Source organism: Candidozyma pseudohaemuli (assembly GCF_003013735.1).
Source record: "Candidozyma pseudohaemuli strain B12108 chromosome Unknown scaffold00001, whole genome shotgun sequence".
In the NCBI taxonomy this organism is placed as follows: Eukaryota; Fungi; Ascomycota; class Pichiomycetes; order Serinales; family Metschnikowiaceae; genus Candidozyma; species Candidozyma pseudohaemuli.
In genome coordinates, this window is record NW_020194435.1 from 1,348,520 (window position 1) to 1,362,538 (window position 14,019).

Below are 14,019 nucleotides of genomic sequence, written 5' to 3' on the forward strand. Positions count from 1 at the left end.
CTCTTGATTCACCTACCTAGTTCACTTACTCTATATCATGTTTACACACGTGACTGAGATCATGTGCTCAATTAACTATTTGATTGTCTCTCTTGTAAGCTGCTTTCAAGGGCATCCAAGCCTTGGCTGAAAAGTTTAAGAATCAGCTCCAATTCTCCGGTCAATTTCGCTTTAGGAAAGGCATCACTAAATAAGTCATTGTTGATTGTGGGAATCTGTGGGAATCTTGGAAGCTGCTTCGCACTAACTGGAGTAGTGCTTGCAGATATGCTTGAACCTCCACTGATCGAGTGAGAGGGATGATTTCTTGTAACGAAATAGTTTCCGCCAGCATTTGAAGAGCTTATGGGGGCAGTTTTTGGCCCCAGCATTGCTGAAATTTTCTTCTGAACGGAAGCCTGTTGCCTCTGTTGCAAGTCTCTCACATCTAACGGCTCACCAAGCTGTGTATCTTTTTCAGCGACTGGAGTCATTGACGTAACGTTACCCACAAGGGCAGGGTTAATACCAAATTGGTTGATGTTCTCGGAATTGATGTGGCCCGTGGAAGCATTGTTGAGTATACCCTTTTTCTCCGCATCCTCGCTGGTTAACGCGGACATGAGATTGACTGAGGAATTGGGAACGGGCATTTGAATTCTGAGTGAGGGCTTTTCTCGTTTTGACTTAGCTTGGCCATGGTTTGAGCCAGATGGCGCCAGTGAATTCGTTGTGCTCGTGCTGCTTTCCTTGCTGGGCTGCGACGCCTTTTCACCATTCATTTTGAAATTGATTGGCTGTAGCATAGGATTGCCATTTGAATGGAGAGCACGCATTGACTTAGATGGACTTAGAGTGGGCCCATGTTCACCGTGGGCGCTCACCGGGGGTGCAACTGGCGACGGTGTCTCGTGCCTCTTAACTGGCTCTTGATGCGGCCCTTGGGATAAAGGCAGCAAAGGTGCAGATTGGTGGAATGCTGAATTTGATCCATGGGTATTGGAAATGGTCTTCTTTCGTGGTCTGGTATTTGATGGAGAGCCGTGTCTTGGCTCTAGGGCTGCAGACGCCGATTGCGAATGAACTAATGCTGGAGGTTTGTTTAGCATCGGCAATGCATCATGAGACATCTGCTTATTCCCTATTCTTGACCCATTATGTGAGGTTTGTGTGGAACTCTGTGCTTCCTTATTAGTGGAGGACATGATGGCCAAACTTTCCATGTCTGGAATCTCGATCGTTGGGGATTCCGTTCGGTAGGAATCTTTTACGGATGCCAAAGCGGGAAGACGTGGGTCCTCAAATATGTTATCATCACGATTTGAAGTTTCGTCATCATCCTCGAAAAGAGACCTCAAAGACTTGGGAACATTCGAGGAAGGTGAGGCCGGTGGATGACGATTCGACGATTGATCGACCGCCGTTTTGCCCAAGGGAGGTTTGCCATTACCTGAATATGCTTGTTGGGCAATTGTGTTATTATTGCTGTTAGAGCTGTACTTTGAATTGGGATGAAGTGTGGAAGCTTGGTGGGTAGGCTGAGATGTGAGTGTGTAGTCGTGCGTTTCTTCGTGATCATCGTCTCGAAGATATGGAAAATGCTGCTCAACCTCTTTGATATGGATATCATTATCCATAATGTATTCCTTGCTACTCAAAGAGTCGAAATCCCACTTGACCTGAAGTTGATTTTCGTTGGATGTGTCCTCGTTGTTTTCATCATGATTCATATTGTAAAAGACCGAATCTCGCCTTGAGTTTTTATCACGCCATAAAAGGTATCTAGAGACTAGCTCTTTCAATATGCTTGTAGGCATGCTTTTATACTGCTTCACAAGTTTGCACTTCAGCAATTCATCAGCAGATGGTCTTTCCTCAGGATTCTCGTCAAGACATAGAGCAATGCATTCCTTTAATGCTTGAGGGTATTCTCTTCCCTCTAGACGGGGAGGGGTCAGCTTAGCGATCATAGTCATCGCCCAGTTGGAGGATTTATCCGAATATGGTGGATTACCAGTGGCTATTTCGAAAACTGTGATACCTAGAGACCAAATGTCAGCCTTGACATTATATTGGTCACCTTCACGAATGACATCAGGGGCCATCCAAAAGGGCGTGCCTGCCATGGTAGTACGTTTCAAGGAGTTAGCAGAAAGTTGTGCTGCAACACCAAAATCACACACCTGAACATTTCCTTCATTGGTGATAAGAATGTTGGCTGCTTTCAAATCACGGTGAATGACACCCAACTTATGCACAGCCAGTAGGGCTAGTAGGGTCTCTCGGACGATAACTGCAATATACTTTTCTTCAAAGACGCCAGCCTTTAACAACGTACGCACAGACCCACCAGCACAGTAATCCATGATAATCCAAAGCTTCGTATCACTAAGGAAAGAGCCATAATAGTGTGTCACGTTGGGGGCGTTTTTCAAATCAGCGAGAAATTGAATCTCCTGCTGGACATCGACCACCTCATCATACTGAGTATCTAGCTCTAGCACCTTGATGGCCACCACCTTTTTCGTTTTGACATTGAACCCTTTGTAAACCACACCAAACTTTCCCTGACCGATTACTTCGGTTCGCTTGTATGAATCTATTGAAGACATGGCTTAGAGCCTCGGGTCAAGCTATGACCATGCACGGTTCCCAGGGATCGATTGATTTAAGCCTTAGGAGAATACAGGCAAATAAAGGAAACGTTTGGGCCAATTGAAGGATGGGTTGGGGGCAATGCCTGTAGGGAATCACGAAAGGAGATGCACAGGTTTTGAATCAGACCTATTTGTTGATGTGCGGTATCTTCACGATCGGTTTTTCGTAGGCAGGTTTCAGAGAAGAAGCTGGCCTGTACAGAGATGATTCAAGCACAGGGGCCCTGTCGATTTCTTTAAACCCCTGTGTCAAAATAATGAAATTGTCGTGAACAGACAGTAATAATTCTTTGACCCTGAGATCAATTAGGGGTATACTTGCCGCGGCCGGAACTCGCTTAAGTAAACAAGACCGTTAGTATGTGCGACTTTTTCTGACTAGATCTGGCTAAGCCAAAGATCAAATAATTGCAATCTAGCAGGAGGTTGAATTCACAAATGAAAAGCTTGCATTGATTCAAAAGCTATTTAAAGATGTTTGTTTCAATTAAAGAGGTCTTGCCATCAACCGTAGATTCAACTGAACTAGTAACAACCCAAGTGGTTGCAAATTTGTAGGTCGGCTTGCAGATTATGATCTTTTGTTTGATACGAATCGAATTGGACCAAGAAGAAGTAGATGCTCGACACTCAGCGAAAACGGTTGACTGAGGAGAATGTCAAGTTTCTCGCAGACACCAGATGTTTGACTTGTTCAAGAAGACGAACAAAATCGCAATCAAGAATTACGCTGCACTATGTCAAACGATTTGGACTTTGAGTCTGTCTAGAGTTCCATAAAATGGGATTGAAGAGTATTTAAGGATGTGCCTCTAACTCGCTGAAACGCTGACTATGTGGAGAGCACGAGAGCGACAATAGACCACTACTTCGTATTCTTGTCCTTCTATCAACGGAAATATCAAGATCTCTAACAAAGCTTACAACAAGGAAGAATAAAATTATGGTGGACCGAAATATTCATCTTAGACTCTGCATGATTATGCGTATGTAGCCTGATTTAGCAGAATGGCTGCAAATGCAAACAATACAGCTTACATCGATTTAACACTACGATCGTCGAGACTCTCGCTTTTTCAACTTTGAATCATATCATCTCATTGGAAAAAGAGACCGGAACCGACAGTGTTGAAAAATCTTCGTTGGGCTTGGCTAACGGTCTAGCCTGACTCATTACTATACAAGACATATTATTCGCGATAAGCTCATTGAACATATTCACTTACATCAACTACACCATGTCCAGGTTTGCAACTATTAAAAGAGACACAAACGAGACAAAAATCCAAATAGCTCTCTCTTTGGATGGTGGCCATATTGCTGTCGAACAGTCCATCTTCCCAGACAAGGTCAACGATGAGCATGCTACACAGCTGAGTCTGGCGCAAGTGATTCTGGTTCAAACCGGTATTGGTTTCTTGGACCACATGTTGCACGCTTTGGCGAAACACTCAGGCTGGTCTCTTATCGTGGAATGTATTGGTGATTTGCACATTGATGACCACCATACCGCCGAAGATGTTGGTATTACCTTGGGTCTCACATTCCACAAAGCCTTGGGCCAGGTCAAGGGTGTCAAAAGATTCGGTTCCGGGTTTGCTCCTCTAGATGAGGCCTTGAGCCGAGCTGTTGTTGACTTGTCAAACAGACCTTATGCTGTCATTGAGTTGGGTTTGAAGAGAGAGAAGATTGGTGACTTGTCTTGCGAGATGATCCCACATGTCCTCGAAAGTTTTGCTCAAGGTGCTGCTATTACAATTCACGTTGACTGTTTGAGAGGATTCAACGACCACCACAGAGCTGAAAGTGCTTTCAAAGCCTTGGCCGTGGCGATGAAGGAAGCTATAAGCAAGACCGGTTCAAACGATGTTCCAAGCACAAAGGGTGTCTTGTTTTAGAGAATCAAGCCATATTTATTCCGACGATACATAGCAAGGCTTCTAGAGCCACAAAATGAGATAAAATAGGTTAGATAATAGGCGAAGAAGTCGGCCGATTGCCGAATTGCAAGAGTATTACGAATAACATCGAGTAGGAAAAGCTGGATGTTTGAACGAGAAACTTTACTTTGGGGTGTTTTTTGCTTGTGCTTGAGTATTTCAACTGTAAGGCCGATGCGATGAGACATCGCACAACGTAATACATGATAAAGAGGTCCCTCCACACCACTGTCCAGCTCCACGCTGTGAAGCCAGTTTTCAAGCCTCATAATTCTAGAAAAGGAATAAAGACATTTGACGACAATTTCAATACGCTGGAGAAAAAAGATGATCGCAAAATATGGGAACGCATGAACATCTCCAAGGATGAGTTCTTCATCAGAAAGTACGGCAACATCACGGCAGAGGAGAGAAAAAAGTTGGATCAGAAAGTTGCAAAGCAAAGAAGACTACGTGAAGAGCGCCGTAAACACGAGCTTGGTGATGCCTACGAGGAACGGACGCGGAGAGAGCCTGTTTCTCTTAACCCGCTTTCTGAGTACGTGTTTGGCACTCACCCTGTCATTTCAGCTTTAACAGCTGGAAAACGAGATTCATTCAGCAAGCTCTATACGTTCAATACGCGAGAGCACACTGGCAAGATCTTACGTCTTGCCGAGAAGTATGGCATCAAGGTTGTGGAGAAGAAGAGCAAAATGGAGATGAACAAACTCAGCTCGAATGGAGTTCACAACGGAGTTGTCTTGGAAACAAAGCCCCTCAGGCTCCAGACCATCTTTAATGTCGATACTTTCGAGGGTGAGTACGATGTGACTACCATCAATGAGGAGACGGGTGCCAGAGAGAAAAATAGGTTTCCACTAGCTAGGGGAATAACCAGACCCAAAAAAGATATCCATCCTCTTGGGATCTACCTCGACGGCATCACCGATCCCATGAACTTTGGCAACATCGTCAGATCTGCGTACTTCTTGGGTGCTGACTTTATTGTTGTTCCAAGCCAGGATTCAGCACGGATAGGTCCTGTCACTGCCAAAGCTTCTGCTGGAGCCCTTGACATGATGTCGATTTTCAAGACGAATGAGACCATGCCATTTTTTGATCGTATGAAGAAGAGCGGATGGAATATTGTGTCCACCACATCAAGACCCAGTGACGCAGAGCTTGAATCGATGAAGGAAAATCATGCCAGTCATCTCGAGAACAAGTTTGTCGAAACGAGTGACTTGCCAGTCTTACTCAGTGAATCTCCTGTTCTCTTAGTCTTGGGTAGCGAGGGCAGTGGTATCAAGAAGAACTTGATGTTGCGTTCCGATTACCTTGTTGCGATGAAAAAGGGTAGGGCTGACGATGAACACAATATTGTCGATTCGCTCAACGTTGGCTCCGCTACCGCAATGGTCATCAGTCGGTGTTTGGACTGATCATATACTTGTAAATATAATATAGACGCAATAGGCTTAGCCTTTGTGACTCGCTATTTTTGAAGTCCGACCATCAAGCTATTTTAGTCGGGCGAGGTAGCTGCATGGACTGTTGACATATCAGGGCGATCGGCGTTTCGAGAATGCGGATTGCCGTTGGAACTAGTACGAAAGTAGTTAAACTCATGAAACGAGAAACTGAACAGATTCACGAAAATATTTACGAAAAACGCCAAAACCAACATTTAAATGTCATGAGGCACTGCTTCAGAAAATACTTTAATCTAGGTGCCCTGGAGCTCGTGTAGTCTGCAGCAGGATGTGCGGCTGACATGCTCGCCTAAATTGGCAGAGATAAGCAATGAGACCACAACATAACTTTCCGCTACTGCAAACTTTTTCTTTTTGAATTCACCTGAACACAAACCTCTCTCAAAGCATATGTCTGACGAGGAATACACGGAGGACTCAAGACTTCTTCCCTCGAGAAGAACGTCGATATTCACTCAACCAGTCGGGTCCTTTAGAGGTCCCAATTCTTTGCACAACTTTGCTACCTCGTTCACCAGAGCACAATCCTTTGCTGCTAACCAGATCGATGCCAACATTCTGAAGAAGAGATCTTTCTTCGCAGGCCCCGATGACAGTGATTCCGCTGTTGGTTACGAAGATGATGAGCTTTTTGACCCGGATCTCATGGCTCCTTCTCCAAGAGGTGAGAGGTTGAGCACTGTTCTCCACGAGCACAACTCTTTGCGTGCTTCCAACATTTTGCCTAGTCCTTCAGGTCCATCTAACTTCAACGAGGTGTTCTACCAAGACGATGTCAGCAGCATTCTTCATGCAACCAAGTCCAGGGATGAGAACCTCTCGATCCAAGGAATGACACCCTTAACAAAGAAAAAGAGTCATCCAGCACTCTCTTTTGGGTCACATCTACTGACCCGCTCGGGGGCAACCACTGCATCTTATTTTGGTATCAAGCGTGTGGAGGATAAGGACGGCAACCTCGTTACCATCATCGCTGGCCAATCCACAGCACCTCAAACTGTCTTGAACTCCATCAATGTTCTCATCGGAGTCGGACTTTTAGCATTACCTGTTGGACTCTTGAGGGGAGGATGGGTTATTGGGTTTTCAATGCTACTCTTGGGCTGTGCAGCTACATATTGGACAGCTTCATTAATCTCTAAAGCAATGGACACTGATCAGACCATCATGACCTACGCCGATCTTGGCTACGCATCCTACGGCTCAACTGCAAAACTTCTCATCTCGATCATTTTCACAATAGACTTGCTCGGATCTGGCGTGTCTCTCGTGTTGCTTTTTAGCGACTCTTTATACTCTCTTTTGGGAAATGATGCAGCCGGATGGACCAAGACGAGCTTCAAATTTTTGGCTTTGATTGTTCTCACGCCTTTCACCTTCATGCCATTACCCATCTTGTCTATATTTCTGGGGTTCGGCATTTTGGCCACCTTTTCCATAATCGTGCTTGTTGGACTTTGTGGACTTCTCAAAACATCATCCCCGGGATCTCTCATACAAGTAATGCCCACAAACTTGTGGCCCAAATCAATACCCGATGTGTTTGCTGCTGTTGGTATCATCATGGCACCTTTCAGTGGTCATGCCATATTCCCCAATTTGAAGAATGATATGAGGCATCCACACAAATTCACAAACACATTAGCGACAACTTACACCCTCACATGCCTAGCAGACTGTTCCATGGCCATTATTGGCTTCTTGATGTTTGGTGGCCTTTGTAATAATGAGGTGACGAGTAATCTCCTTGAGACAGCTGGATACCCTAGATGGGTTTATCCGCTCATAAGTGCCTTGATCTGTCTCATACCATTGGCAAAAACACCGCTTAACGCGAAGCCAATTATCTCCACTCTTGATGCTCTTCTTGATCTCGACAGTCAGAAGGAGAGCAAATCAAGGGTGTATGGGCTAGTTAGAGCTGTCCTTCAATTCCTCGTTCGTGTTGGCGTAAATGTTGCATTCGTATTCTTGGCTATTTTGGTTCCAGAGTTCGATAAAATTGTCGGTGTCATGGGTTCATCCATCTGCTTTCTTGTGTGCATAATCTTACCTTGTTCGTTTTACATGAGACTCTGCAAGAATAATATTAGAGCAGCAGAAAGAGCTTTTGTTACTTTTGTGATGATATGCTCCTCAGTACTTGCAGTAGCTTGTACATATTTCACCATCGTTCATTAACTTACGTATATAATTTTAGATATTCATAAACTCAGCATTATCAAGACTCATTCAGGATGTAGTTCAAGAAACAGTCCGTAATCTTCAATAGAAGAGTTTCCAAGATCCGTTGGTCGAGGAGGAAGTCGTAATTGAGCTTCATCAAGCGACCCTTCTCGGAATCTTTCTGCAATTCTTGCTGTAACTCGCCAACAGCCTTGAATATCATTTCGAATAAAGGCTTGTACTTAAGGTTTTGAGAATTGAGATTCTCTTTCATGGAGAATTTCAAGAATAGTCTTCCCTCCGCGTCGAACTTGTTCCGTGCATAACTCATTGCAAATGAGATGCGATCCTTCTGGGTCTTTTTGGGTGTGCTGGGGTTGATGCTGTTGTGATAGAAAATGAACTGAAAGGAGTTGAGATGTTGAAGTTTGATCTCAAATTGGAGCTTGGAAAGTTTGTTCGCAAGTTTTGGTGTTTTCTTCTCGAGCAAGTAATTGCGTACTTTTTTCGTGGAGCTGATTACAGGTGCAAACTCCTTGAGGTAACGAATGGATCCCACGAGTGCATCATGAGACTCAGCAATTTGTTGGTTGAGGAATTTAGTCAAAACCTTCACTGAATCTTCTTCATGATCCCCTGTGGTCAATTGTAGTTGCATTTGATCGTTAGCTGGAAGCTTCAAGTGGAACTCTTCATAAACTGGGTCAATTGTAAATGCAAGCTGGTCAACAGTTGTAGTCGTGACATAAATGTCTGTTTTCTTGAGTTGATACAACATCCTTACCAACAGGTCAACCTTCTCCAAATGCCCAAATAACTGATTGAGAAGATTGTGCGTACCATCTGTCTCACTGCTTTCGATCAGCTTCCTTGAGAAATCAATCAGGGCCAGAATTTCGAACTTTTCCTTATCGCTGAGAATGTTGACATTAAGTTTTTCCAAGACACCAATATCTGACTGGGAAATATTTTTGAGAGACCCCCAAATTGACAAACCCATCTTAGTTGACACATCGTCGGATGATAATCTCACACGAAGAAACAAAGATGTTGAAGACACGGCAACGGGGAGTAAATTGCCATGGTTGAATAATACAAACACCGACTCGTACCTTGAAGGTGAGCTCTCTAAAGTGAATGGAAGATTGAAGTGGCTAAGGGCCGATTCATCACTGAAGTTCAAGTACTTCACCTTTCGACTCTGCAACTCTTCCACAATGATATGATCAACAATCAAATTGGAGCCAGATTTCGAAAGATTCTTGAAGAACGAATAGCTTAGCTCATCTTCTTGAGCGGGCTTTAACACCTGCATCCACTGGATTCTCCACTCGCCTTTGATGGACTTAAGCCTAGACACCCACCAGTATGTCTTCAAGGTCACACCGCTGATCAAGCTTATTAAAAATGAGAAGGTTGGCCAATTGCGACATCTATAAAATTGAACCTTTCTCGGTGAGTTGGCTTGCTCGATAGCGTTTGTGTCTTCAGCTTGCAAGGATTCATATAATTTGCTCACTTCCGCATCATTGAATTTAATGATATCATTAGCGATCCATTCAGTAGTGATCAACTGGTTATTTAAGGTTTCACTGAGACTCTCCAATCTGAGCTGTATCAAGTATTTTACCACATTATCGATTATCTCGCGTTCACTGATAAAAGTGTTACCCTTCGACGTATATGGCGGGCTGTTGATCTTATTCTGAATCTGAGCTTGAATAGGGGAAGGATCCATGAAATAAAAGAAACCAGTGAGTGGATTGATGGCAAGGATAGTGGACTTCTTGGGCGTGAGCTGAATAAGGAGCTGGTAAGGGTTGATAGATGAGCATGCCTCAGGAGGTAGTTGCTCCAGCAACTGCTCGAAGATTTTATGCATGAGGATCTCAGAATGCTTATTGATAATGAGACTAAGAATCCAATCAACACTGAGATCCTGCGCGTCATCTTCATAATTTCCGGTAATGCTCTCGATATCGTGGTTCAAATTATACTTCCCGTTCTTGAACCAACGGAAATTGAGATTGTACAGATGGTCAATACCAATTTCAATAAATGACTTCCACTCTTTTGAAAAGTAGTTCTTAGACCAATAGTTTATAATTATAAGGGAAGATGAGTACTTGAACTGGATATTGTTCTTCCATTTGCTGTTGACTGAAAGGTCTCTCAATTGTCTTGAAATGAGATATAGCTTAAACGAGATCGAGTATTTGTGAAGCGAGTCGTAAAGGCCGGTGAGCGATTGTGTAAGCAACACCTGATTCATCGCTGTTTCAAGCTTCGAACGAGAGGCTTCTGGGAGCCTTGTTATTATTCGGCTATCCTTGTGTGTAATGAGGCCGGTATCTGGATTGATACCGAATAAAAATGCAAAGTCGATGAAAAAGAATGGCGATTTTGGATAGTCCTCGGCGTTTTCAATGATTTCGTCGTTGCCGACGGTGATGGATACTTGGAATTCGTTGGGGATCGTGATGATGACTCTGCCATCCTTTATCTCATAATTGTTGTTAAAGCGCAGTGGCATTTCTTTGATTAAGGCCATCCGAGCGGTTAAAGTCAAATTAAGATCTTTCAACACCTCTAGAACTTTCTCGGGGGAAACTAGCGGCTTCAGAATGAAATTATATGACGGAAGTTGGGGCCGACCCTTCACAAGTAGCTCCAAGGCTGTAAATATGTCGGAATCGGGTAGTTTAGCTCCACTGAAATTATTGAGCTCATTGAGGCCGTGACCCAAGTTTTCGAAGTAAAACTCCTGGGTCCTGAAGAAGTTCAAAAGATCGATAAGCTTGGAAACATCTCTCGAGTTTTGCGCCCATTTTACTAGGGTATAAATCTTCAAGAAATCCTTTCTGAGGGATATAATAACCTCTAAAAACTTCTTCTTTCTGGCAATATCGCTTTCGGATGTCTTTGTGTTGGCTAAGTTCTCGATCAATCGGCTCAACTGCTTATAAGCTTCCTGGGTGTAGAACCTCAATACATTTGAAAGCGGGATGATATTATTTGTAACATGCGGAAGCTCAGGAAGCGAGCCCAAGTTGCCGTTGGTTGATCCATTCTGGATACCTGACGTAGCCAGCAGGACCTCCATACTTTAGAGTCGCCTAATCAGTCGATCAACGTTTGGAGTCGAGTGTATGAGACGTATGCAGGTCAACAGGACTATAAAAGCCGCTTTTGGAATGATTGCCACGGGGAAGGACGTAGCTTTCTAATGTGATTGAAGTTACCAAAGCACTTTTTCCTTCACAGTTTATAACTTTCATCTTAGTGTGCGACCAGTGGCCTGCATGGCAGCACCGGTGTTACTGGCGCGGAAGCTTGTGCCTACGACAATTTGCAGCCAATATTCTCATGATATATGCATTTACTTTAATAAAGGCGAGATTGGTATGACAATTGCATCGTCGGTGCTTATATAATACAGCATTGGAAAGGGGTAAAAGGAACGTGTAGAGCTTATTGGGTGTGCTCAAGGAAAGAAGCGGGCACTTGGCCCTTGATCCACTGGAATCTATCATCAGTCAAAACTTGCGTTACAGTCAAGCGCCTGTCCTTCCGAACAAGCAAGACATCAACGACACTCATGAGATCCTTCATGATCAGCTTGGACTGGTCTGTAAATGTATCGTCCTTCATCGCAGCAGCCGTTCGAAGCCACTCCCAATCAATCATAGCGATTCTATGAGCAGGATTGTGTCTCTTGCGCCGGCGCTTCAAGACTGAGGGAGAAATGGCAGAATTGGACATGAATTCGAGAGGTGGGGCGTCGAAGGGGAGTCTATCTTCCAAAATGGCGTAGATGAGAACTCCAAGCGACCACGAATCAAGGAGTTTGCCGTCATACTCTAGCCCCATAAGAAGCTCAGGACTCACATAGTCTTGTGAACCACATTTCGTCGAAAGTAGCTGGTTAGGCAGCGAGAGTTTTTTGGAGAGGCCAAAGTCTGTCAACGTGCAAAGCGGCGAGGTTTGGTTTTGGGGAAGAAATTCGCTCGTCACGTCGGCCTCACCAAAATTCAAAAGCACATTCTCGAGTTTGAGGTCGCGATGCACAACGTCATGGCTGTGTAAGAATGCAACGCAAACTATAAGTTCGGCCACAACTCGTTGCATTAATTGCCAGAAGTAGTCTGATCGATTAAGATTCCGATGATTCTTGTATAGCCAAGTGAACAAATTGCCTCCTTCACAATACCTGAGTAGGAAGTACTGCTTATTTTGCATCTTGACATTGTAAAAGTCGTACATGTCGGAGCCAGCCGGAGCGTCTTGGGGTTTTCCCGATACAACCTGGTCAACTTCGTCCTGCGTGATTGAAAGGTTTACCGAGTAGTCTAGAAGACCCACAATGCATGGGTGGTTTAGGTGAGTTAAGATACCGAGCTCCCGGCAAATATACAGGCGGAAGTTGGAGATATCTTCTTTGGAGTGAGTAGGGACGTTCACAATCTTGACAGCGATGACATCATCAAGGCTTGACAAGGAATGGGCACGGACCACTGTGCTGAACGTACCGCGTCCAACCACTTCATCAAAGACGTACAGCTTATGGAGTCTGGGAGCCTCTATGATCTTACCCACAAGCTGGCCTTGGTCGCGGTCCAACGGTGGCAGCGGAATTGTAGAAGCATCATCATCAAGCAGGGAAGGGTTGGACACATGCCTGTTGCTAGAAGATGGTGGGTTTGGAGTCTCTGCGCGTCTAATGAAGGATCCAGGCTTGAATTCCGACACAGCCCTCTGAGAGGCACTGGAAGGAGAATCGTGGAGCTGGCCCCTTTTCGGTAAAGTGATCTTCGACTGCGCAAACAGACCGTTATTCAAAACAGGGGTCGGTAGCTGGGTGATGCTGCCTATATCGAACAGACCCAGTGGGGAAATGTCTATGGGATCTGCCAATTGGGAAGGGTTGGCAGACACGGGGCTTTTCATAGAAGTAGGTCTTTCCCGGGGAAGAGATGTAGGGACCTCGATTCGAAGACTCCTCCATCTATAGTCGTCTTTAGCGGAAGGAGAGCTCAGACCAGTCAGAGACGGCAGCAGGTTCGACTGGCGAGAGCAAGACTGGATATCGGATAATTGGGGGGTCGTCACAGGGGACGAAGACCGCAGGTCAGTGTGAACAGACATTGGAGTCACAACACACAATGGCGGGGCAGGGAAACAAGGATCAACCGGAAGGGCAAGAAGGCTGTTAAAAATCGCCAAGTCAAAACCAGGCAATTCAAAACCTAGTCACGTCGGGACGTCCACGGAAGCAGTGTAGTGGGATCTAAAAAAATTGCAGATATGGAGAAGCAAAAGGTGAGGGTGGTTTGTATGACGGTAGACAGCGGAGTGCATGCAGTGGGCTATTTGGCAGGTGCCAGCAGGTGAGGCTGCACGAGGGACTACTTCGGTGCCACAAAATTCCTTGGTAGTGGATACAAAAGAAAAAAGGCAGATATAGGTGGGGATAATGTCCGATGACGCTGGACCGCCAGGATGCTCGTCTAAGCTGTGGAAGTGGGATTTTAGAGTCCTGCACTGGAGCTCTGACCACAGAGGGCCAGCACTGTACGCGGTCGGATCCAGAATAATTGAGCACAAAAACGTTAAATTGTTGAGACAATGAAACACGTCTCGGCCAATACTTTGCTTGTCCACGGGTCCGAGAGTCAAAATAAAGGGACTTTTGCTAAAAAAAAAAATTTAAAGTTCAGAATAAGAAATCGGACGACCCCACGAGCGTTTTTGGGCCTCGCTTGGGATAGCCGATCCCAGATGCGGCGCCATGCTGGCCCAGGA

General features: G+C 44.8%; 6 protein-coding genes across 6 annotated transcripts; 3 read left to right on the forward strand and 3 right to left on the reverse strand.

Moving 5' to 3' along the window:
• Positions 1-71: 71 nt before the first annotated feature.
• On the reverse strand, positions 72-2,591 carry KIC1 (putative serine/threonine protein kinase; the record flags this gene model as incomplete). Its single annotated transcript, XM_024856045.1, has 2 exons — positions 72-655; positions 1,157-2,591. The coding sequence occupies 2 exons, from the start codon at positions 2,589-2,591 to the stop codon at positions 72-74; spliced, it is 2,019 nt and encodes a 672-aa protein (XP_024715644.1).
• Positions 2,592-3,874: 1,283 nt separating this feature from the next.
• HIS3 (imidazoleglycerol-phosphate dehydratase) lies at positions 3,875-4,534 on the forward strand (the record flags this gene model as incomplete). The annotated part of the gene is made up of 1 exon (XM_024856046.1): positions 3,875-4,534. One exon carries the CDS (start codon positions 3,875-3,877, stop codon positions 4,532-4,534), a length of 660 nt encoding a protein of 219 aa, XP_024715645.1.
• Positions 4,535-4,779: 245 nt separating this feature from the next.
• On the forward strand, positions 4,780-6,000 carry C7M61_000613 (uncharacterized protein; the record flags this gene model as incomplete). The annotated part of the gene is made up of 1 exon (XM_024856047.1): positions 4,780-6,000. The coding sequence occupies one exon, from the start codon at positions 4,780-4,782 to the stop codon at positions 5,998-6,000; it is 1,221 nt and encodes a 406-aa protein (XP_024715646.1).
• Positions 6,001-6,441: 441 nt separating this feature from the next.
• C7M61_000614 (uncharacterized protein) lies at positions 6,442-8,232 on the forward strand (the record flags this gene model as incomplete). Its single annotated transcript, XM_024856048.1, has 1 exon — positions 6,442-8,232. One exon carries the CDS (start codon positions 6,442-6,444, stop codon positions 8,230-8,232), a length of 1,791 nt encoding a protein of 596 aa, XP_024715647.1.
• A 40-nt stretch (positions 8,233-8,272) lies between these two features.
• On the reverse strand, positions 8,273-11,320 carry MED14 (Med14p; the record flags this gene model as incomplete). Its single annotated transcript, XM_024856049.1, has 1 exon — positions 8,273-11,320. One exon carries the CDS (start codon positions 11,318-11,320, stop codon positions 8,273-8,275), a length of 3,048 nt encoding a protein of 1,015 aa, XP_024715648.1.
• A 368-nt stretch (positions 11,321-11,688) lies between these two features.
• On the reverse strand, positions 11,689-13,362 carry C7M61_000616 (serine/threonine protein kinase; the record flags this gene model as incomplete). The annotated part of the gene is made up of 1 exon (XM_024856050.1): positions 11,689-13,362. One exon carries the CDS (start codon positions 13,360-13,362, stop codon positions 11,689-11,691), a length of 1,674 nt encoding a protein of 557 aa, XP_024715649.1.
• Between the last annotated feature and the right edge of the window lie 657 nt (positions 13,363-14,019).